The sequence below is a fragment of the Phaseolus vulgaris genome, chromosome 8 (genome assembly GCF_051622355.1).
Source record: "Phaseolus vulgaris cultivar YP4 chromosome 8, ASM5162235v1, whole genome shotgun sequence".
In the NCBI taxonomy this organism is placed as follows: domain Eukaryota; kingdom Viridiplantae; phylum Streptophyta; class Magnoliopsida; order Fabales; family Fabaceae; genus Phaseolus; species Phaseolus vulgaris.
In genome coordinates, this window is record NC_143505.1 from 23,350,429 (window position 1) to 23,374,214 (window position 23,786).

General features: G+C 35.5%; 1 protein-coding gene across 3 annotated transcripts; it reads right to left on the reverse strand.

The window, feature by feature from the left end:
• Positions 1-7,111: 7,111 nt before the first annotated feature.
• LOC137827221 (uncharacterized) lies at positions 7,112-15,016 on the reverse strand. Of its 3 annotated transcripts, none has more exons than XM_068633478.2 (3): positions 13,604-15,016; positions 10,003-10,264; positions 7,112-7,709 (listed from the first exon to the last, which is right to left on the reverse strand). In XM_068633478.2, exons 1-3 carry the CDS (start codon positions 14,545-14,547, stop codon positions 7,536-7,538), a joined length of 1,380 nt encoding a protein of 459 aa, XP_068489579.2. In that variant the 5' UTR covers positions 14,548-15,016; the 3' UTR covers positions 7,112-7,535. The 3 variants fall into 3 exon arrangements, with proteins under 3 accessions (XP_068489579.2, XP_068489580.2, XP_090150119.1); XM_068633479.2 differs by having other exon boundaries at positions 13,661-14,933; XM_090293993.1 differs by lacking the exons at positions 7,112-7,709; positions 10,003-10,264 and adding an exon at positions 11,845-12,305 and having other exon boundaries at positions 13,604-14,960.
• Positions 15,017-23,786: the final 8,770 nt, after the last annotated feature.

Sequence of the window (23,786 nt, forward strand, 5' to 3'; positions counted from 1 at the left end):
TCTTTATTGCTTTCTTATTTGGTTCATATTATGCTTTTGAGTCTTTAATTTCTGAATCCATATATGTTTTGTCAAGTCATGTTCATCCACAATGTCAACAATTCTTAGTAGTCCTTTATTTGGCTTGATTGTTTCTTGATTTTGGGTATCTTTAATTGCTTTGAATCTGCTGTTCTTTGATCTTTTGGTGCCTTTCTAATTTTAGTTTGAGTTCATATTGTGTTTAGATCCTACACAATTCTATTTCACAAATTTCCATTGTGTCTAAACTTTGGTATCTTGCTGTTTTTGTTTCCAGTTTCCAGAATCCCCTGTTTCAGATTTTCTGTGCTGACTGTTTTGATCCAGAAAAATATTTTCACTCATAGGAAAATTATGATTATCTGGAATTTGCAAGTTTGAAGTATTATAGAAAGGACAAAAAAAGAATTAGTCCAAAAGAATCAACAGAAAAAAAATGATAAATCTTTTAAAATCAGTGTGCAAATCTGAGGCGCTACAGCTGGCGTAACTGAACACCAAAATTGAAAAATTTATTAAAAAAAATTGGTGCATGCGTTTTGAGTGATTCCAAAGCCAGATTTTAGCTAAGATCTTGAATATCTTGAATATCAAATTTCAGAATCATATCTTAAAAACACAGCTCAGCATAAATTGGGGAAAAACACGTTTCTGGCCCACAACATTTTCCAGTGGTGCTGTTTTTTTATTTGGTCATCTAATTCTAGTGCCATTCTTAGGATTCTTTTGTGTGCCTACCTTTATTTTGGTACCTTTTATTTGCTTGCTTAATATTTCTTGGACCTCTTTCTAGTTGTCATAATCTAACTCCTTTTGGTGGTATTGTTTTATTCAATTAAATTGTTTCTTGCTTTTGTTCTTTGACCTCTAATTTGGTGCTAGAAATTATTTCTCCTTTGGTGCTTAATTGAATGGAAACTTGACTTGGGTAAGGTCTAGTCTTTTGATAGGTGCTGGAATTGGAGAATTAAAACCTTCATTCTAAGGGGAAACAGAGCCAAGGCTGAAACAAGCTTTCTTGAAAACACTACAAACACTTGGAGGGCCAACAAGCAAAGACAACAAGGAAGTGCATTTAGCAAAAAAAAGGATCAACAAAGGGAGTTTTCTTAATTTCCTTGCAACTTAATTTGTGTTAATTACCTCTTAATTACGATTTAGACGGTGAGTGTGTCTTCAAGGGCTCAAAGTGTCCAAGAAGCCTCACCTAGGGCCGACTAGTATAGAATTCTTAATTAGCAATTGTTAATTGTTTGTAATTGCCTTTTCTTTTGCTTAATTAGTAACGCTTTGTATGTGTGGTTGTTTTAAGCTTTGTTAAAACCGTCTAGCTTTGTTAATTAGTTAGCATACATTGTTTTCTTGCATTGAAAAAAAAAATTGATTTCTCAACTTAATTGTGTTCTAAGTAGTTTACTAAGAGAAAGCTTTGTGTGAAGACATTGGGGGATAGTTTTTGGCTAAGGCAAAGGCTTGGTATTTAAGTAGTCCTCTGTGACTCACCTCCCTTACCTGGAAGACTACCTCCTTTGACTTCCCTAAATTTTCTCAAGGTAAAATACTTGTATACACAAAGTTTTAGTCATGTCTTCTTCTTCTCATTCTACAAAGTCTATTGGAAGTGAATTAAAATCTTTAAAAACTCTTTTGAAAGAAGTTTCACAAACTGTGCAATCAATTGCATATAGACAATTGGAGAGTGAGACTAAACTTAATGTATTGACTAAAGCAAAGGATGAGAAGTCTCACATTTTAAAGAAATTACCTTCTCATGCATCTATCTCTAAAGATCATGATTCTTTTGGGGAGGGAAGCCTTAGAATAAATGATTATTATCAAGCACCCCCTAGAAGACATAGAAGAGATAGAAAAGAACAAGAAAACCCAAGAGAGGTTAGGGTAGACCAACCCCATTCCCATGGAAAAGAAAATATAGAAGCTTGCCTAGATTGGGAAATGAGGGTAGAAAAATTGTTTGCTTCCCATAAAGAAAGAAAGGAAAGAAAAATACAAAAGAAGAGAGGGGAAGTCGAAAGGGAAGCTAAAGAAAAAGAAAAGCATGAGAAGACCCTTGAAGAACAAAAGGCGTGGGAGAAGAGTGTTCCTTCCCACAAGGTCATTCAACAAGACCAAAGATTTAAAAATACCTTTGAAAATATGTGTCTTGCTGAACAACCTCAAAGCCTTACCTTTTGTAAAGGAACACTTGCAAGCCTAAGTGAAAAAGAAGAGTCTTTAAAAGAAGCTTGCATAGATAAAAATGAAATAGATTATTTCTCATATGTGCTAGGATATCACCAAGTGAATGTCAAGTTTTTTATAAGATCTACAAAAACAAATTTTTATGTGAAGTAGGGCCTAAAGAAACTTGTCATGTCTTATTGAGACAACCATTGCAAAGTGTACAAATCCTTATAAACAATGGTTGTCACAACGAGACTATCCTTACATATAAGAGAAAGAGTCTTCATGAAGGAGAACTCATGGGACAAATTAGAGTTGATAAAACTCTAGAGCTTTTAAAAGGAAAACTTTTGTCCCCCATGAGAAAAGAAGTTCAAAGACATTACCTTAGGTACAATTCTTGTTTTCAAACTACACCCAAGGCAATGTCTCATGAACTCTATACTCCTTCACCTTTTGCAAATGATCCTTGGGAAGATATAAATTTCATATTAAAACTCCCTAGGACAACAAAAGGTTGTGATTCAATCTTCATGGTTATAGATAAACTCTTCTCTAGAGAAGTCATACATCTTCATGGTTTATCTTCAAGCATAGTGTTGAATAGAGTTCCAAATTTCGCAAACCATGATTTGAGGATTTCCTTTGGAAAACTTGCAACTAAATTGCACACTTTAAATTCTTATCATCCTCAAACGCATGGTCAAAATATATTTGAAAATCTAGCTCTTTCTACTATGCCTAGAATAAACATGAAGTGCACACACAACTCTAGAGGTGAGCAAACATACCATAAAGTAGTTCACAAAACTACTTATATTTCTACTTTTAAAGTTATGTGTGGATTCAATCATCTTTCTCCTTTTAAGTTGTTACCATCTTCTATAGGATTTATGCCTAAAGAGAAAGTAACCACAAATGAACCTTTTAAAATACATAAGATGATTAGAGACCACACACAACCATTAAAAGAGAAACTTTGTCCAAGGTTGCCAAAACCAAAAGAAAAACAAAAATGGCAACCTAGTAAAATTAATTTGCAAACTAACACCTATGCCTTATTTGATTATTTCTATAGGTGGACGTTTGACCCAGGAGGACAAGCTTTGGCGAAGCAAGAGGCTGCTATCCGAGATCAAGTCTAAAGATCTGAGGATAGATCTTCTCAAAGAAGGAGGAGATGATGGACACCATCCAGCCACAACCATCCCCTAGCCATGAAGAAGAAGAAGCAATGGATTTGAGAACAAATCCTTTTCAGGAGGGAGGAGATGATGGAAGAGGCCCAAGCACAAGCCCACATGCAAGCCCACCAAAGGGTAGATTTGGGCCAACCATAGAGTTATGGCCAAGAGGATCCAAGAAGACGTTCTTTTACATGTTCAAATGCCATAAACTCTAGTGTAGAGTAGACTTTAATTTCTTGTCAAAATTAGCATAGGAACTTTATTTGTAATTTTCTTAGAATTAATTTTGGCACCTACAACACCAACCTAGGTAAACTTAGAGTTTCTAAAAAAACCTCTAAATTTACCAAGGCCGGTCTAGAAAGCCCATGGAGGGGGTGAGCATAAAAACTAGACACACCCCTCCCCATGTGCTCATTTGTGCACCATGTGCCATGTGCACCCATGTGCTTCACATTTACATTTCATTTGGCTAGCATTAGGGTTGCATTATGGTCCTCCTTAGCCTATAAAAGGAGGAGCCTACACCTTGTATTTTCAAGTTTATTGTGGGTAAAGTTATGCTGCCATTTTGTGCCAAGCTTTGCTTCTCCCTAGAATTCTAGGCTCTAAACTTCATCTCCTTCACCTCTCCTTGGGTTGGCCAAACCTCCCTAGCTTCATACATATCATGCACCTTCAAGATCAACACCACTCTTAGGAGGATCTTGCTCACACACCTTCATAGCTTCCGCACCACTTTTTATCACATGATTCAAGAAGACCTTCATGAAATGCCATCACTTAGACTGACTTGAGAGTCGGAGTGCAAACGGCCGCGAGGGTGCCCTTTGTCTTTGCGTTTCAGGTGATCGAAAGAGAAGGAGTGCAGGGATTCTAGGACGCGAGGTTGTCATAGGCGCACGAAGACGTTTGAGGTCAACCGGCAGGAACATGCACTTATGAGGATTTATTGCTAATTTACATATAAAATAATCTCTAATTTATGAATTTATACCTTTTACATTTTTTATGAGCTTTATTTGAATAAGAGCATTTTATTCCCAAATTTGGTGTTAATTGCAGATTTTTAGGGAGGATTGAAGATTTGGAGTAAAGGAGAATAATTTAAGCTAAAAAGAGAAAGCTGGAAGGTCTCAGAATAGAAAAAGATGCAGAAAAAGATTAGGCCTTTTTTTATGTTTTATCACTTAGCCCATTAGCGTGACATAGGAAGCCACCTAACCCTAAAAAATTAGGATAAATAGGGGGCTAGAGGTTCAACCCTAGTGTTCCAGATTAAGAGGAAAACACCATAGAGTGAATTGTAACCCAATTGGGAGAATGGAAGGTGCTAGAAGTATACGTGACTATTTCTACCCTTTGGTATTGGGAGTAATCTGCTCAAACCCTTATATATTGAGGTGATATCTTATATATTAATATTCAGTTCTTGATTTATTATTTGTATTGTTGTTTTACTTTTAAATTTCCGTGACAAATTGAGAATCTTAAATCTGACTGAGATGTATTTTTAGGGTTCAGACCTAAACAACAATACTTAGCATATTTGAGTGCTAGAGATAGACTTGAAATGTTAATTGTCATTAACGTCTGAATGTGATTCTAAGTTGTTTTTATAAGTATGTGAGATATCGATATTTAGGAAACATTCTTAAGGATTTTATATGCGAGATATCGATATAAATAAATTTTCTATCGGCATCAAATTCAATCAAAGAACTTAATATTATCATGCTAATCAAAATACATGAGAGTGAGAGAGATGAAACCTAATCCCTATTTTTCCAATTGAAGCAACTAATTTTTTGTTTGTTTTCTTATTGATCAATGTCAACATAACTAACTCAAAACTCTTTTTATTGTTCTGTTGTTTTATTTAGCGAATATTGTACTCGATAATTCATTGTTCCTTGTGGGATATTCGTCCTTAGGGATAATTATTACTTATAACAAACGCGGTGCACTTGCCGTAAAAAGTCATCAAAGAGAGGCAGTGGAAGACTTGGATGAAAGGAAGCAACTGAATGGTTGAAGGTTCGGTGAAAGTGATGGTATTGCTTTGAAGAGGAAGTTGGTGAGGCCAACCTTCCAAGGAGCTCACTTAGGTCGTGTAGGCTTGCAAGCAAGGGGAGATTTGAGAGAGAATGGATTCTATTTCGGAATACCTCATTCACATTAATGTCAAATCTAAGTACAAAGTCTTTATAGATGATAAGGGAGGAGGTAGCTTGCTCCTTAAGTTATCCTAACCCCGAGTAAGCTTGCTTAACCATGGTAAGATTGGTGGCTTAAGGAGTGGCCTATATGTCCCTTTATGCTCTAGAGATGCATGCTTGTGTGACAAGTGAGGATCTCCAATGTCTTTGATATCTCTACAACTTAAAAGTATGTTTACAAATACACTTCTATACAAACGTATTCTACTTTAGTTATACAGATAGTGCTTCTGTCTTTATTGGTGTTTATGGTAGCTTTGGATGGTCCCCATCACTTCTCATGACAACTCCAAGGAATCCATAGCTCCAATGGAGTCATCCTTAACACACTACTTCCATTAAGCTTTCGTCAATTTCCTTCAAATTTCAAGAAAAACTCAAATCGGATGCTATCATTTTGTAAGGATTTTCAAATCAGAACTTCCTCTTCCTCTTTGCCTTGGTTTTTCTTCCTCGTGTCCCTTGCCCTTAGTTTGGTCAAGACCAATTGGACAAGCATTTCCTTAACATCATTCCTAAAATCATTCATTTGTTTATTTATATTTTCTTATTTTTCTAAACTTTTTGCACAAATCTAATCTTCTCTCTCCACCCAAAGACCTCTTCTTTTGTTCGTATTTCTTCCTTGTATCAAATCAAGAAGCTCACACATAGTAACTTGTACAAAAAGATGATATAAAGCATCAAGAACAAAAATGCGTAAAGCAAAGAGTAAAGCATACAATCTGAGGATAAATAGTTACGTATTTCTTAATGTAGTGATTTCTAAATATCATTCAAAGATCACACTCAAATAGGAAAGAACAAATTATAGACTATAAATTCAATTGCCTAAAGCTTTTTAGATTTAGTAAGATCACACTATATATATACTAATTATAATGTAACTAACAATGTAATAGAATAATAAATATGTATTCACCAATTAATTAACAAAATAATCGCTAATAAAAACTAACAACATACGTTTGAGTTACAAATGATAAATGATGTAACTACATGACTAACTAGATGACTCTATTAGATGCTCATATAAGACATTATCGATTGATATACTCAACAGTTAAAACTTACTGATTAATTGCATGATTACCAAGTATTAATTTAATGAATGTACTAATAAAATGAAATCCAATTTCCATTATTTTCTACACATAATAAGATCCAAACTGGCTTTCTAAGACCAACTTTAAATAAATACAAGATTTTCTAAATTTTTCGAATCTATAAATTAGAATTGGTGTATTTAAAATAAAATTTCATTAACTCTTGTTGCACAGCCTTTATACACATTCTGACAACAACCTTCACACTTGAATCGCAGGTGCTTCAAGGCAAACCCAAAAAGAATCAATAAACAAAAGCATCCAATTTTTAAGATTAGGAAAAAATTATTCATAATAAAGTACTTAACTAAATATTAAGATTGGTAAAGTGTTTACCTAAGTAAATTAAATTTACGACACATAATTCCAAAATATAACCCAAACAACTTTAAAGTTAGGGAAAGAAAATAACTGTTTATTTTATATATTTCTCCTCTCGTTATATTACCAAGCGATTATACAACAGTAGCCGGTTGTAGGTTTAACCAGAACACCAGCACTTACATAAATTTACAAAAAGTGGAAAGAATGAAACCTTATCTATAAAATAGTTTGACCACATGGATGCCATCACCCTTCCTCCCTCTATACAAGGACCGCAGCCGATATAGATAACAAATCTGCTTTCTTTCAGCCATCTACCTGGTGGTAAGGTTCTAGGAGCCAATAATCAAAAGATCAAATCAAAGAAAGCAAAATGCCAAAGCAATTATTGCAATGGGGGATGAAGCTGTATAAACTAAAGTAGCCACCTAGTGAATCTGCTTTCTTCTACAATCTCAACCTTCTCTTGTAATATAAAAGCATCTGAGATACTCTTACATAACAGGAATTGCGAAGCTTTCATTTTTAACATGCATCTGCTTTTGTGCAGCTTTCACAGCAGCTACTCTGGCTGCATTGGCTGCTCTATTAGAAGCTGCTACAGCTCTGTTCACCCCTTCATCTACCTTAGCCACTTCATATGCTTTCTCTGCTGCTCGTCTTGCTTCCTATTTGTTAAACCAATAAAAACAATTTATAATGAAAATTGGCTCATGGTGTTGTAAAGAATCTAACTGTCTGCAATTCGTTTTTTCTCTTTCCATTTACAAGGTTGAGCTAATTTCATGCAAACAAGACATGTCGAAAAATCAGTCTGTAGACCGGATCCTCATTGTCAATAAAATTTTGTTTTCTTCCAGCAATTTCTATGCTAAAGACTAAACTGCAACAAATATTTAACACCTATTCTATGTGAAACATATGGTAGTGACACCAATACCTAGTGCCTAAACCATTATCAACTCCTCCCCCTTCTCCAAACTCGAGGGTTAAATATAACAGTGAAGTAATTTTACTACAAATTAAAAGAATAACGCAAGGGGTATCCAAAACCAGAATTTCTAATCTCAAATTGTCAAAACACACAAATCGAGTGAATCAAGTAATAATAAAGGCAAATATGTTTTCATACATTTATGGTCAAATTTGGTTAAAAAAAGTGATTGGTCATCACACAACAACCGCAATTCTATTTGGACTTTAATCACATATTGTGATGTGTTAACCTATTACATGTTTTTCCACATAACTATGTATTATCACTGTCCTAACAAAAATTGACTAGTCGTTAATGCAACAAGGGTAGGTGTAAGCAGACCAGTTGACCTGTTTAAGACCCAATCCGAGAAACCCACATTTTTAAAGGTTAGGAGAACTCCAATTTGTGAAATAAATGAGATTGTTTTATATCTTTTTAGGTCCGTAACTAAGCCACAAAAGCTTGCTGATAACTAACCCGTCAGTGGGCCAAATAATGTTAAAAAATTAAAGAAAAAAATAACATCTATTCAACTAAATAAATGTTTTTTCCTTTCACTTTTTTAGCCAAAATCTATACAAATATATCATGTTACTAACATTGATAACTAAAATATATCAATATTTATAGCATCAAAATTTAAACACCCTAAATTAAAAATTAAGATCCTTGACAAAATACTTAGTAAAATCCACGGTAAGTCTGTGAACCCGATAATTAAATCCATAAAGCCTGCTGGTTTTGCAGACTAGACTCAATTTTACTGATGATCATAAATGTTTTTTCAAAAGTGAGTTCAATATTCGCAAGGTTTGTGGAGCCACACCTAGCAGGTATAATTTCATGGTTGAATAGAGGAATGTCTTTGGTCAACTTGTCAATATCAAACCCCCATCAAGCTAGAGCAGGTGCTTTTGTGGAAGTCAAAAGGTGTTTGCCACCTCCAAGAGCTCAAGGAACTTAGGATACTGCTTTGGGGTTGTCCAAATTGAAAGGTAAGTTCAAGGGTTTGCAATTTTCTTCATTGAACCCTAGAGCTTGTCCAAATCCTAGAATCTACCCTCCAATTTAGACAACCCCTAAGCAACCTCTTAGGTTCTTTGAGCTCTAAAAGAGGTGACAAGCAACTCTTGAATTTCACAAAAATCTCCCAATATTTCCTTATCTGGCTACAAAAATCCTCATGAACATAACGCCTCTAACTGGACTTGTCTGCACGAAGGCATTATGCTCAAAGGATAGTCAATCCACTCACCTCCCTTCTCCGATCTAGGTGATCAAAAATAAGTCCAACAGAGGGTTAAAAATTCTAAATGAATGGCTACTCATAAATTTAACTGAATATAACAATATTTTTGTATTCTTGGTTAAAAATGCAAAAAACCACCTGGCTAGTTGTACATGTAAGTACCTAACGAGTCACTTATTTTCTGTGTGGTAGTGTCTACGTAAAGCATTTAACTGACCAGTTAACAGATGTGTGTAAAACCCAAACAAAATAATATTTTTTGCATCAAGAGCAGTCAATTTTTCTAATTATAATAACAATATCGACAATACTTAATTGTATGAAAAACATAATAAATTAATACATCACCAATATTTTTCACATAATATCCACATCAGCATTTAACATCACAATTAACAGTTGCAACTAAAACCAATGGAATTATAGTGGCGCTATGACAGATAAACTTTTTGTTACCATACTAAAGGCGAAAATTGCAATACTTGTATGAAAACATATCTTACCGTAATAATGATAAAGAATACTAGCCAAGCTAAGTTAGTACAAGAATGGACTGGAATATCATCCTAATCTTTGGAATAACATTATCCATGGCAACCAAAAATGACATACTACCTAGGACCCTATAATGAGATAAAATATTGAACACCATTCACCTTTTTGTATATATAACTGTGTAAAGAAACATTTAACAAGAACCAAGGGAAATAACCCATAAACATATAGATTGTACCTGCACTGCATTGAGCACTTTGGAATGAGAGACACCAACAGGAGAAACTGGATAAGTAGTGCTTTGAGTGCTCGGAATGTCAAGGAATCCATTTTGCCAGTGAGCAGATTGGGTTTCACCATTTCTAAATGTATACATGCCAAGTCCCTGCCTTCTACCTTCATGCCAGGCTCCTTCATATCGATGGCCATTTGCAAAATGATATATCCCAAAACCATGCATCTTGTCCGCAAAGTATTCACCCACATATGTATCACCATTTCTAATTAAACAGATGTAATTAATTCCAAAAAAAAATGCAACAAATAAACTTTCATGGAAAGCATTGAAAAAGGAAGAGAATCCCATACATTATGTAAATAATAAGGCATAAAAGTTATTTTTCTGAAATGCTTCATCATACACCAGGATACCCTGATGCTTAACATGATTAAGCACTGATTGTTGCATGCCAGGGATCCAACAAATTGATACTGACCACACTGTTAGATTTGCAGGGAAAAATGCAGTGGGTATATTTTGAAATGTTCAAGACAGTATCTACCAAAAAGTCCAATCATCCGAGAACAGATAATCTAATAGAAATTGTACACAAAAAAGGGTAAAAATAGATAAACAAATGATGGGGTTTATTGAGTTCTCCCTGAATTTTAATCAAAATGATAGTGGGATCAAGAAGAAAGACAGAAAAGAATAAATATAGACAAATGTTTGACTTAGGCACAGAGCTTTAGGAAATCTGAGTATCAAAGCTCCCTTTCAACCTCTACTCCAAAACCAAAAGTTCCCCTCAATTGTTTTCCCTCTGATTTTTAATATACCCTGTCATTTCTGTTTCGCCCTGCATAACCAAATTTTGATACTGTTTTAGCAAACAAACTCATTCTATTTCTTATGATCTTTAAAATCGAAATGCCTAGTTCTTGCATTCATGATCTGGATTGTAGAGCACACATACTATAACACAACTACTTGATTTATTCCAGTAACTCTACATCAGAAGGTCTTGGCCGATGGAACCGCCTTCTTGGCTTCTAAAATAACCATTGAATCTGTTAGTTGAAAAATCTATCACTGAGTCTCAGCCTTATCAGTTAGAATATGCGGCTGCACTTCCACATGCATTTGTTTCGGATGAGGGTAAGTACTGCAAGCTTTACCTCTGTTACCATCCAAGAAACCCCTTCATTTGTTTATACATTATTTTTCTAATTCATCTGTAATACAACATCTCTGGTATATTATATTCTACTGGTGAAAAACTTTGCTTCTTCCCAAACTCATTTCTTCAATCCATTAAAAAACATACCTCCAAGGTATTTCAGATCCTTTTCACGCAAGGGACCTAGATATACAATTACAAATTATTCTATTTAATCTTTAAAAAAATGTCATTGACTTCAGACCAAACAAAAACTTATGCATATTCTGCATAGCAACCCATCCCCATGCAACACCAGTTTAAGCTCAAAATAACACCCACCTGCAAGTATCTTCTTCCTGATACAGGCGTACTATATACAACCAAGACCATCTCAGTGCCGTACAATTAAAACAATCTAGGAATCATTACTGAGAATATGTTGGAAAACTAAAGCAACATATGATAAGATACAAGATTAACTCCTAATCAAATATGATGTTAACCCCTCATCAAACATACTAAACTGTTTGTACTGTTACATTAATATGAGATTCAGTTCAGCACCTTCATCCATACCGATCCAGGTCCATTTACACGAAGGCCACTTTATAAATAGGATGATATTGGACATGTAAGTCACGAATTCAATAGCATTTAGTATTCATAAATTTACCCAACTAACTGAGCGTGGGAATACCTTTTGTGGGTACACACCACCTTTCAGGCCTAAGACGTACAATTACAACCCTTTGGACGAGAACATCCCAGAATCAACAAGCAAAAGGACATGGCAGGATAACAAGGGAGGAGACCTTCTTGGCTCGTGTAAGAACAACAGGCAAATGTCAAGCTTCTTCCAACAGCCTTGATGGAATTAAAATATTGAACCAAACTTGACCCATTGTCCAACCCCTATCCACCTCTTGCTCTTTGAGCAGATCTACATGTTACTTTGCTGCTTCAAGAAGAACTTGTTGGTTTCCCAACTCCATTTGAAAATTGAAATGCCAAAAGTCAATAGAGAAGACATTTTCTTCATGAATATTTTCATGTTTACTCCGCAAAGCTTCTTGAAGTTCTCTATCTCTTCCCACTTGACCATCCCATGAACCATGAAAAAATACTTGGATCTGGTAGCTTTGATACCAGTTGATTGAAACTAGACCAGAAAAGGAAAAATTAGATGAAAAATGAACTTTTAGGAACAGCCCTATTCTCCTTCATTCTGAAACATTATGACCGTAGAATCAAGAGGTAAGATGGAAAATATGCGATACAGAAAATTATATCAAACAGCTCCAGGAAATTTGAGTGTCCTAATGCTCCCCTCTCCCAACTGACTCCAAAGCTAAAAACTCCACCCTATTATTCATACCATGTCATACCTACCTCACTATCTCTCCCACCCAACTGTAGATAATGATTCAGTTATCAACAGAACTAACCCTCTCCCCTGTCAAATATGGGGGAGTTTAATGGATTTTATATGACGGAATAGTAAGAAATCCCCATATGATTGGGAAAAGTAAACATGACAACTAAAAGAACGGGATTGTCTTTTATAGACTGACTGTGACTAGTTCGTAGTGGTAAAACAGTAGTAAAGTTTGAAACATAAACAGGCCTCACATCAAATACCATGTCCATTTTTGGTGATAAACCCTTCCAAATAAACAAACAAAGAAAGAGATCATAAACAAGGTTATAGTTTATGTTAAAATAAATCTTAATTGGTTTCTCAGTTTTAGTGGTTATGTTTGTTTCCTAACTCTTAACTAGAAAACACAACAACTACATATTTGTGCAAAAACCTAGCAGCTTGGAATTGAAGCAATCCAATTATTCTGAAGGTTGAAGATGTGTTAAAAATGAAAATCCTCAAAAATTGGCTTCATAGTAGAGAGACGTATCCAGCTAATCCCTTGTTATCAACAGGAGCACTGAACTACAGAACGGAAACCAGGACATTTTATAATCTGCGAGGCATATTTTCAAAACCGAAACTCTAAAAACCTTTTCTATGTTGACACTTTGCACGTTCAATTCCTGATCCACACAACTGAATCTCTAAGAAACACGCCAAAATAAAATTTATTCAACAACTCTCAAACCCTACTAACCTAGCAAACAGCAAAATACATAACCCCTCAATTCTAACAAAAACCTGCAATACCACCCACCATTCTACCTCGTGAAAAAAATTTGACACAACATAAAATGCAACACTGATGCTCACATTCAGTAACAGAACCTCCCTCCAACAGCACAAAAAGAATCAAATATACATAGCATCATTCCAACATATGCATTCAAAATACAAAAACAAAGCCTATCCCCAAGTCCACTACTCTCTCCAAAGTTATCTTAACACAATCCTAAACAATTGTTACACAACCCAATAACAACTACTAAGCCAAGCATAGACAAAAAAAAAAACACAACAAATTAGAAACTAACGTGAAATGGTAATGACCAAGGCCATGCTTGACACCCCACTTGAACTCTCCAACGTACCTACTCCCATTCTCGCACGTATGAACCCCACACCCGTGACTCTGTCCGTTAGACCACTCGCCGGCGTACACATCCCCGGTGTAAAACCTATACACCCCAAACCCGTGTCTCAAGCCCTGCCGGTAACACCCTCGGTACCGACTCCCACGCGCCCAAGTCTCCACCCCATAGCCATCGTATTTTCCATCCACCCAATCCCCTTCGTACCTCCCACTCCTACTATAATAATACACCCCGCTCCCGGAACACTTCCCTCGATGAAACTCCCCCTCGTAAACGTCGCCGTTTCCGAAGACCTGCACCCAGCACCCCGACGCCACGCGCTTCTCCGACTTGGGCCGCGACCCAATCGTCCAGAACACCGGCAGCGGCGACGCGGGGCGCGCGACCACCGCGGACGGTGACTTGAGCCGAATCGAGCGGAGCGGCAGCGGAAACGCGAGGTTGAGCGAGAACACAAGCGCGGCGGAGAAGGCGATCGCGGAGAGGAGGTCGAGGAGGAAGGACCGCGAGACGAGGAAGTAGAGGTAGAGCAGCGGCACCGCGAGTAGGAGCAACGCGCGCTGCCGCCTCACGCGACGCAGCGCGCGGAACGCGGCGCTCTTGGCGGCGACCGTTACAGAGAAGAAGGCGGCGTTGTGCGACTTGAAGAGAGGCGGCTGGGCGTGCGGGTTGAGGTGCTTCTGCTTGGAGAGGGAGGGCGGAGGGGTTCCCTGCGGCACTGCGCTGCGCTGTTGTGGTGGTGTGATGTCGATTTCGATTTGCGGATAAAATTGGTGACGGTGGTGAGGGTGTTTCTGGTATTGCAGAGGTGGCGAAGGATTGAAATCGGAAGAGACGCCTACGCTTTCTTTTCCGATCTGAACCTCTGATTTCTTCTGATGCATTACATAAGGGAAAGAAATCGAAAACGACTTACTCACTCGCTCCAACGATTCCGTTATTATTCTCAGGCACGTTCTTCTTCTTCTTTTTCTTCTTTTTTTTTCTTTTTCTTCTTCCTCTTCCTATTCTGTGTATTTTAGTCTTACGGCGTGTGGTTTTGCTTGTTTGTTTGTAGCACGTTTTATTTTCTGGCTATCGGAGGGGCGTGGAATTGTGGGTTTAGCGAATCTCTCTCGGGGTAGCACGATGGATGTTTTCTGCTTGAAAATCGGAGTCTGCAAGGAGTTTACCGTACTAAATTTGAGTGGAAAATGGAAAGCACAAAGCCAATGCCAAAAAATTGAATTCAAAATCTTTATACATTATAGTTTAAATTACATTACCCAACCAAACCATATCATATTCCTTTCGACTTTCGGATTTTCAACTCTCCTTACGTTACCTTCACGGTCGCTCTTTTTCTTTCTCTTTAATCTTTTTTTCTCGTATAATTGAAAAAGGTATATAAAAATAAAATAAGAAATTTGAAAATATATATTTATTACATTTGTTTTCAATATAAAAATTAACTTTAGTCATTTAATTTTTACAATTGTATATTTGATCTTCATAAAAATATTCGTTTATATTTTATTTTTATTATATTAACTATTTAATACTATTTTTAAATATATTTTTTAATATATGATGACGTGTTATCGATCATGTAATAATAAGAACCAAATTTATGAAAAAAAAAGTTAGTATCAATTATTACATCAAAATATAAAAATAAATAATATGATATTTATTTGTCAACAAGGAGGATGTACTAAAGAAAATATATATTTGATTTCCTTAAAGAAACACATAACTTCAGATGAAGAGTCCTAGTAGTTCCTATTGAACAAAATGATATATAATTGAAAAGAGATCTTTCTCGTAGTAAAAAAAATTCAATATCAGATATAGTGGGTTTATGACTCACCTTTCCGTTTTTTTGTCATAATTGGGAGGTTACTTGGCACAATCAATTGCAATCAATGAGAGGTTAATTACCATTAATTGTATTTATTATTGTTGTCTCCTAGAACCACTATATATAGTGGCTTCCTTCAAGCAATGTAACACACTACAAACAGCATGTGTTTTCTCTCTCTTTTCCTATACTCTCTATTTCATCTCTTGGGTGTAAGTGTTTAACCCATATAGAGAGGATTTGTTTTAGGGCTATTTATTTATTAGTCTGAAAGGAATTCATTGTACTCCCAGTATCATTATAGTGAAAGTTTTGGCTCTCTCGCCGGTGGTTTTTTACCTCTATTTAAAGGAGTTTTCCACCTAAAAATGCTGGTATCATTCTCACTTTACTTGTTACTTTAATTTCTCATAATCTTTGGTTGAAATTATCACGCTTCCGCACACGATATCCCTACAAATTGGCATCAGAGCTTTTCGATAATTCAACCAGGATTTATTGTTCAATAATATCAAAAATTGGATATTGAGAAATTTGATGGTAAAATCAGCTTTGCTATCTGGCGAGTCCAGATGCTAGCTGTTCTCACCCAGAATGGTTTAAAGAAAGTTCTGGCAGGTAAAATGATGAGACCAACCACTATGACGGAGGAGCAGTGGGATGAGATGGATGAAAAGGCATTGTCTACAATCCAATTATGCTTGTCCCGTGAGGTGTTGCGTGAGGTCATCAACGAGAAAAGTACAGCAGGCATATGGGGTAAATTGGAGTCTCTATACATGACCAAAAGTCTTGCAAACAAACTCCGGTTAAAGGAGCGACTCTTTACACTCCGAATGTCCGAAGGTACTCCCATCCAATCTCACCTTGATGAATTTAATTCCATCATAATTGATTTGGAAAATTTGGATGTTAAAATTGATGATGAGGATAAAGCAGTTCTACTTATTGTTTCTCTACCACCCTCGCACCGACAATTCAAAGAAATTATGTTATACGGTAATTATCTTACCTTAAGCTTTGATGATGTCAAGACTAATTTACTAGCCGAAGAAAAATTTGATACTCAAATTCATTCTGAAAATTCTGGTGAAGGATTAGTAGTTAGAGGGAGAAACCAAGAGAAAGGTAGGAACACTAAACATAAATCTAGGTCAAAATCTATAGGCAAGAACTCCAAATATTGTCGTTATTGCAAGAAAAAGGGACACGAGATCTCTGAATGCTATAAATTGAAAAATAAGCAAGATAGAGAAGATAAGGGAAATGGTAAACAACCAGAAAAATTTGCCGAAGCTAGTATTGTTGAAACTGAATCTGATGGGGATTGTTTTGTAGCTTCCAACACTGAACAAAGGTCTAGAAATGAATGGATTCTTGATTCTGGTTGTACTTTTCACATGTCTCACAATAGAGATTGGTTTACCACATATGAACCAGTTTATAATGGTCTTGTTTTGATGGGAAACGATGCTCAATGCAAAGTTGTTGGTGAAGGAACAATCAAAATCAAGACACATGATGGAATTGTTAGAACTTTAACAGGTGTCAGATATGTCCCTGAGTTGAAACGGAATCTCATTTCCTTAGGCACCCTTGAATCTCATGGGTGTAGATACTCAGCTGAAGGTGGAGTTTTAAAAGTGTCTAAAGGAGCTCTTGTGTTACTAAAGGCAATTCGATGTGATAGTTTGTGTGTGCTGCAAGGTTCAACTGTTACAGGTTCTGCAGCTGTTGCCTCACCCAACAAAGATAACACCAAGTTGTGGCATATGAGATTAGGCCACATGAGTGAGAAGGGAATTCTAATCCTCAAGAAGAAGGGTCACCTTGGTAACCACTGTACTGGAAAGGTTGATTTCTGTGAACATTGCATTTTTGGTAAGCAGAAAAAGGTTAGTTTTTCTAAAGCCATACACAGAACCAAAGGTACCTTGGATTACATTCACTCGGATCTTTGGGGTCCGTCAAAAGTTCCTTCTAGAGGTAAATGTCGTTATATGATGACAATTATTGATGATTTCTCACGAAAACTGTGGGTGTATTTTCTCAAACATAAGAATGAAGCATTTTCCACTTTTAAAGAGTGGAAATTATTGATTGAGAATCAGACTGGCAAGAAGATAAAGAGGTTAAGGACAGACAATGGCCTTGAGTTCTGTTCGAATGAATTCAATGATTTCTGCAAAAAGGAAGGCATTTCCAGACACTTCACCATCCCAAGTACTCCACAACAGAACGGGGTTGCAGAAAGAATGAATAGAACTATCCTGGAGAGATTTCGTTGCATGTTCTCCCATTCTGGTTTGAGCAAATCTTTTTGGGCTGAAGCGGCTTCAACGACATGTTATCTGATAAACTGCTCTCCTAACAGATCAATTGATTGCAACATTCCAGAAGAAGTTTGGTCAGGTAACCTTGTTGATTATTCTAATCTTAAAATATTTGGTTGCCCTGCTTATTCTCATGTAAACGAGGGAAAATTAGAACCTCGTGCTAAGAAGTGCATTTTCTTGGGTTATGGCTCAGGGGTTAAAGGCTATCGTTTATATGACCCAGAATCTCATAAAGTAATTCATAGTCGAAATGTGACCTTTAATGAAAATGCTATGCTCTCTTCTGCAAAAGATACTGTCATTTCCTCAATTGATACAGGTGACCAGGAAGATGCTCGAGAGAAGGTGGAGTTTGAGATTAAAACACCCGCTCATGAGGAAGACTTTCCCAATTCCTCCAATACTCAAGGTGATCAAGTCACTGTTATTGATGGTACAAATGAACATTTGAGTCCACATGAGCAATGTCCACCTAAACGACGAGGATTACCATAGCCATGGTCTATGGCTCAAGAATTTCCACAACAGAGACCAAGAAAATCGACTCAAAGATTAATTGCAGAATCAGCCAACATTGTTTATGCTTTAACTATTGCACAAGAGATGGGTGAAGAAGGTGAACCCAAGAATTACTCTGAAGTTATCTCTGATGACGACTCAACAAAGTGGATTGCTGTTATGCAAGAAGAAGTTGAGAGTCTTCTCAAAAACGAAACATGGGAATTGGTGAAGTTACCAGAAGGAAAACGAGTCATTAGTTGCAAGTGGATCTTTAAGAGAAAAGAAGGGATCCCTAGTGTTGAGAGTACAAGGAATAAAGCAAGATTTGTTGTAAGAGGTTTTGATCAAGAGAAAGATGTGAAAATTGCTTTTCTTCATGGTAATCTTAAGGAAGAGATTTACATCCAGCAGCCTGAGGGCTTCGTTGTACCTGGAAAGGAGGACCATGTATGTCGTTTGAAAAAATCTCTTTACGGCTTGAAGCAATCACCAAGACAATGGTATAAGAGGTTTGATTCTTTCATGGTTGGACATGGATACTCCAGAAGTAGCTATGATAACTGTGTTTATTTTCAAAAGACATCTGATGGGTCTTTTGTATACTTGTTGCTATATGTTGATGACATGTTGATTGCTGCAAGAGATAAATTTTTAGTTAACAAGTTAAAGGCTCAGCTTAGCAGTGAATTTGATATGAAGGACTTAGGTCCTGCCAAGAAAATTTTGGGAATGGAGATCAATAGAGATCGTCAAGCTGGAAAACTTTTTCTATCACAAAAGAAGTATGTTCTTAAGATGCTTGACAAATTTGGAATGCGAGATTGCAAAGCTGTTAATACTCCAATTGTCGCCCACTTCAAGTTGTCATCAGATCAGTGTCCAAAATCAGACGAGGACAAAAGACGCATGTCACATGTCCCGTATTCAAATGCAATTGGAAGTCTCATGTATGCAATGGTATGTACTAGACCTGATTTAGCTTATGCTGTTAGCATTGTTAGCAGGTTCATGCATAATCCAGGCAAGGCACACTGGGAAGCCGTTAAATGGATACTTCGTTATCTGAAAGGTTCTCCAGATCTTGGTTTGGTATTTGATCAACATAGAGCCGATCCCGGAGGAGCAGTTGGCTATGTTGATGCTGACTATGGTGGTGATTTAGATCGGAGAAGGTCACTTTCAGCTTACATCTTTACCCTATGTGGGTCTACTATCAGCTGGTATTCTTCACTTCAAGCCATTGCGGTTTTGTCCACCACTGAAGCAGAATATATTGCTGCTACAGAAGGTATGAAAGAGGCTATATGGCTTCGAGGCTTGGTAAGTGAACTTGGTTTTCAACAAGATGTTCTTGTTATATTTTGTGATAATCAGAGTGCTATTCACTTAACCAGGAACAATAAGTATCACTCAAGGACCAAACACATTGAAATTAAACACCATTTTATCTGAGACATTGTTGATACACAGGAGATATAATTGTTGAAAAAATTCATACGACCGAAAATCCTGCAGACATGTTGACCAAGCCACTTCCATCGGCTAAGTTCGATCATTGCCTGAACTTAGCTGGTATTATCCATACTTAATCAAGGCTTCATGGCGAGAGAGTGTTCCAGTCAAAGGCAAGTCAAGGTGGAGATTTGTGGGTTTATGACTCACCTTTCCGTTTTCTTGTCATAATTGGGAGGTTACTTGGCACAATCAATTGCAATCAATGAGAGGTTAATCACCATTAATTGTATTTATTATTGTTGTCTCCTAGAACCACTATATATAGTGGCTTCCTTCAAGCAATGTAACACACTACAAACAGCAACAAACACTTGCTTCCTCTCTCTCTTTTCCTATACTCTCTATTTCATCTCTTGGGTGTAAGTGTTTAACCCATATAGAGAGGATTTGTTTTAGGGCTATTTATCTATTAGTCTGAGAGGAATTCATTATACTCCCAGTATCATTATAGTGAAAGTTTTGGCTCTCTCGTCGGTGGTTTTTTACCTCTATTTAAAGGGGTTTTCCACCTAAAAATTCTGGTATCATTTTCACTTTACTTGTTACTTTAATTTCTCATAATCTTTGGTTGAAATTATCACGCTTCCGCACACGATATCCCTACAGATATTAATAGGAAAATTTATTTACTTTTCACACACGAAACTAATCATCATTACTTATGTTTATATTGTTAATTTGATAAGTTAGTTTATGCATCAATCTAAGTGACAAAATTCTTTAAAGTTAAACTCAAGAAAAGAAAAAGAAAACATTTTAATTTAGATCTACTAATCAGACTATGCAGGTTCTGTTATTGATAGAAGATATGCATCTGTATGGGGAAAATCTAGTGACCTAGATAAGTAAAAAACATGATAGAGTGTCTTATTTTACTACATAAGCACTCACTCGAGTCCTTGCTCAAAATGTTATGAAAGACTGTGAATGACGATCATAATTGATGACCTTAAAATAATGGTTGACACTCATAGTCAATTGTATTGTGATAACAAAACAACTATGACAATTGTCCATAATCCAATCCAACATGACAGAACCAAACATATTGAAATTGACAAACACTTCATTAAAGATTGTCTTAACAAATCCTACTGGTTACACCTCGTGTCCCTAAAGGATTTTAGATAGCAAATATTTTTACTAAAGGACTTCATCATGGAAGATTTCAAATCTTGTAGGCAAATTGAGAATGATAGATATTCATTTATCAACTTGAAGAGAGTTTTGTAAATAGCAAATTATTAGGATAAAAAAAATTCTCAATATCTCCATATTAATATCTTCAGAATTTTCCTAGTTGTTTCAGCATATTTTTATTTTCACTTCTAAAGGTTTTGATTATTACAAATAAAGATTGTAAGAATATAATTTGTGTCATTGTTATCAATAAAATAACTATTTACTTTCTCACATAATTCAAGTGATATCGAATGAGTTGGATCACCAAGAGAGAAAATGAAAAATTTTGTAACCAAAATAAAAGTTCTTCAAATTAAACGAAACTAAGAATAAAAAATTTTGTAACCAAAATAAAAGTTCTTCAAATTAAACGAAACTAAGAATCAAAGACAAAAGAAAAGATAAGTTTGTTAGGTTTAGTAATAAACTAAAGATTTACACACTATTAAACTCAAAATTGAGAGGTAAACATTCTCACAAAACAAAAATAAATAAAAAATATTAAAAAAACAAAAATATTCAATATGAGTTTTAGAAACAATTTAATTCAATAACTTTGAAGTTTCAAACAGTAGAGAATGAAAAATTATGTAGCAAAAGAAGGATTCTTCACATAAAACGAAATAAAAATTCACAGAAAATAATGAAAATATATCTTTTGGGTTACCTAATAAACTAAGGTATTTTAGTAATTTAAAACAGAAACGAGTATGAGTACGAAAATGAAATAGATATGTACATATTTATTCTCGTTTTCATACTTGATTTAAAAGATCGAATATCCTTAGTACCAAGTTTATTTGTCATCCTTAGGCATGGTTTCTTCTTCCTGCACCCCCATATGTTCTTTAAGCACCCCATAATAGATATGAAATTATTTTTTTGTCTTTCAGTAAATAACTAAAAACCCAAAATCCTAAAGACTTTTATCCTCACTCTTTCTTCTCTTCTCTATTCTCTCACTGCACAACACCCCAACCAGTTTTGCACTTCCTTCACTTTGTCGCACCCCAAGGTCGTATTTGTTGTGCTTGACAGAATTTGTGGTGCTTCTTGACACATATTCATGGCTAATGTGTTTGTGATTGTGTGCCTAAAGATGTTATTATTTGAGTTTTTTTTTTATTCTCTTGCATTGTGTGGTTGAAGGTACTCATTTTGTTAGTTTTTTTTTTTCAGAACCTTCCGCATTACGTAAGTCAAAAAGTAAATGGGGCAAACCGAATTATGTAATGCGAAATTATTTTTTTCATATAACATATACTAGATTACATAATCTGGAAGCTAACTTCTTATCCGGTATTAGCTTCCAGCTTATGTAATCCGGTATATGTATGAAAAAAATAATTCTGCATTACATAATTCAGTATTTAGTTTCAGATTCGATTGTAGTTCTAGATTATGTAATGTGTTATGTTATTTTTAGAATAAGTGTTTTTTATTACATAATCCATTACGAAATATTAAATTCAAAAATGAATTTCGGATTATGTAATTTAAAGTTGGTTTTTGCAAAAAAAAGTATTCTCTTAGTAATTTTATAATTAATTAAACTGTACATGGTTTGTGAAAAAACATGACTAAAGTCCATCACCTCTAACACAACCCACTACCACAACAACAACCATTGACGCCTTCAACACTCACTCTCTTCACTTAGCAACCAACATCTTCAACACCACCACCTCTCCACAACCAATGCCTCATGTTTTTTTTTTAACTTTTTTACTCAAGGGCATTTGTGGAATTATGAAATTTATGAGGGTGACGGAAGAACATATGAGAGAGGGTGCAGGAAGAAGCAGCCCTTAGGCACAATTGAGAAGATTTTCGGGGCAGAGATCATGAGGGATAGAGCATAAAAGAAGTTCTTTATGTGTCAAAAGCAATAGATCTAAGAGATCATGCGACATTTTGGGATGGGATATAATAAAATTATGAACACACCTACAACATCTATATGTCTTTTTGAACTCAATTCTGTTCAAATTGATAAGGATTTTTTTTTTTAATTCTTTACAAATTGATAAGGAAAAAAAAAATGTCCCGTGTTTCTTATGCAAGTGCGAGTGGAGAGTTTGATATATGTGATGGTGTGCGCTATTACTCATAGATGATGGCTTCTTGACAAAGCATATTAGTTTGTCACAAATAGTAAATTTACAAATAAAAGGTAGATAAAGATAGAGGATATATGATTAAATAGAAAATGAATAACTACAAATAGTAGTCATTCAAATAGATAAAAGACATCAGAGATTGTTTTTAAAGATGTTTCTAAATTAACGGATATGTTGTTACATCTCATGTTTAGAACATTCCAAAATAAACTTATTACATTCCTAAATAATTATTCTTAAATTAAGTACTTTATGTTACAAGATACCTATTTAAAAAAAAACATACGCGTTTATATGTACTTTTCGTATGTGACATGTTACCTTTATACTTCAAAATAAGTATTAACACCCATACATTTTTTTGTGTTTTGAATTAGTTATTTCGAAACACAATTAAACATTATTATGGAATAACCATTAAGTATAATTTTAGGGTTTAAAAATAGAAGAAAAAGGGCGCAAGAGGGTGTAGGAAGTTCACCTGTATTTTGATGTGAAGCAGATTGAAAAGCTTTAATAAAATGATTCAACTCATGCTCCACGTCCCCTTTTTCATACATTTAACTGATTTTTTTTCACGTATCTCTAATGAAAGCAGGAGAGAAGTTAATCTTCGTCTTAAAACTAAA

What these genes read in the sequence shown, in the direction of transcription:
- LOC137827221 (XM_068633478.2), bottom strand. Translation starts at nt 14,547, where the DNA reads ATGCATCAGAAGAAATCAGAGGTTCAGATCGGAAAAGAAAGCGTAGGC. An exon ending in CTTGGTCATTACCATTTCAC is followed by an intron (nt 10,265 to 13,603) that starts GTTAGTTTCTAA and finishes CTGTTTAATTAG; the next exon opens with AAATGGTGATACATATGTGG. An exon ending in AAGTGCTCAATGCAGTGCAG is followed by an intron (nt 7,710 to 10,002) that starts GTACAATCTATA and finishes TTTAACAAATAG; the next exon opens with GAAGCAAGACGAGCAGCAGA.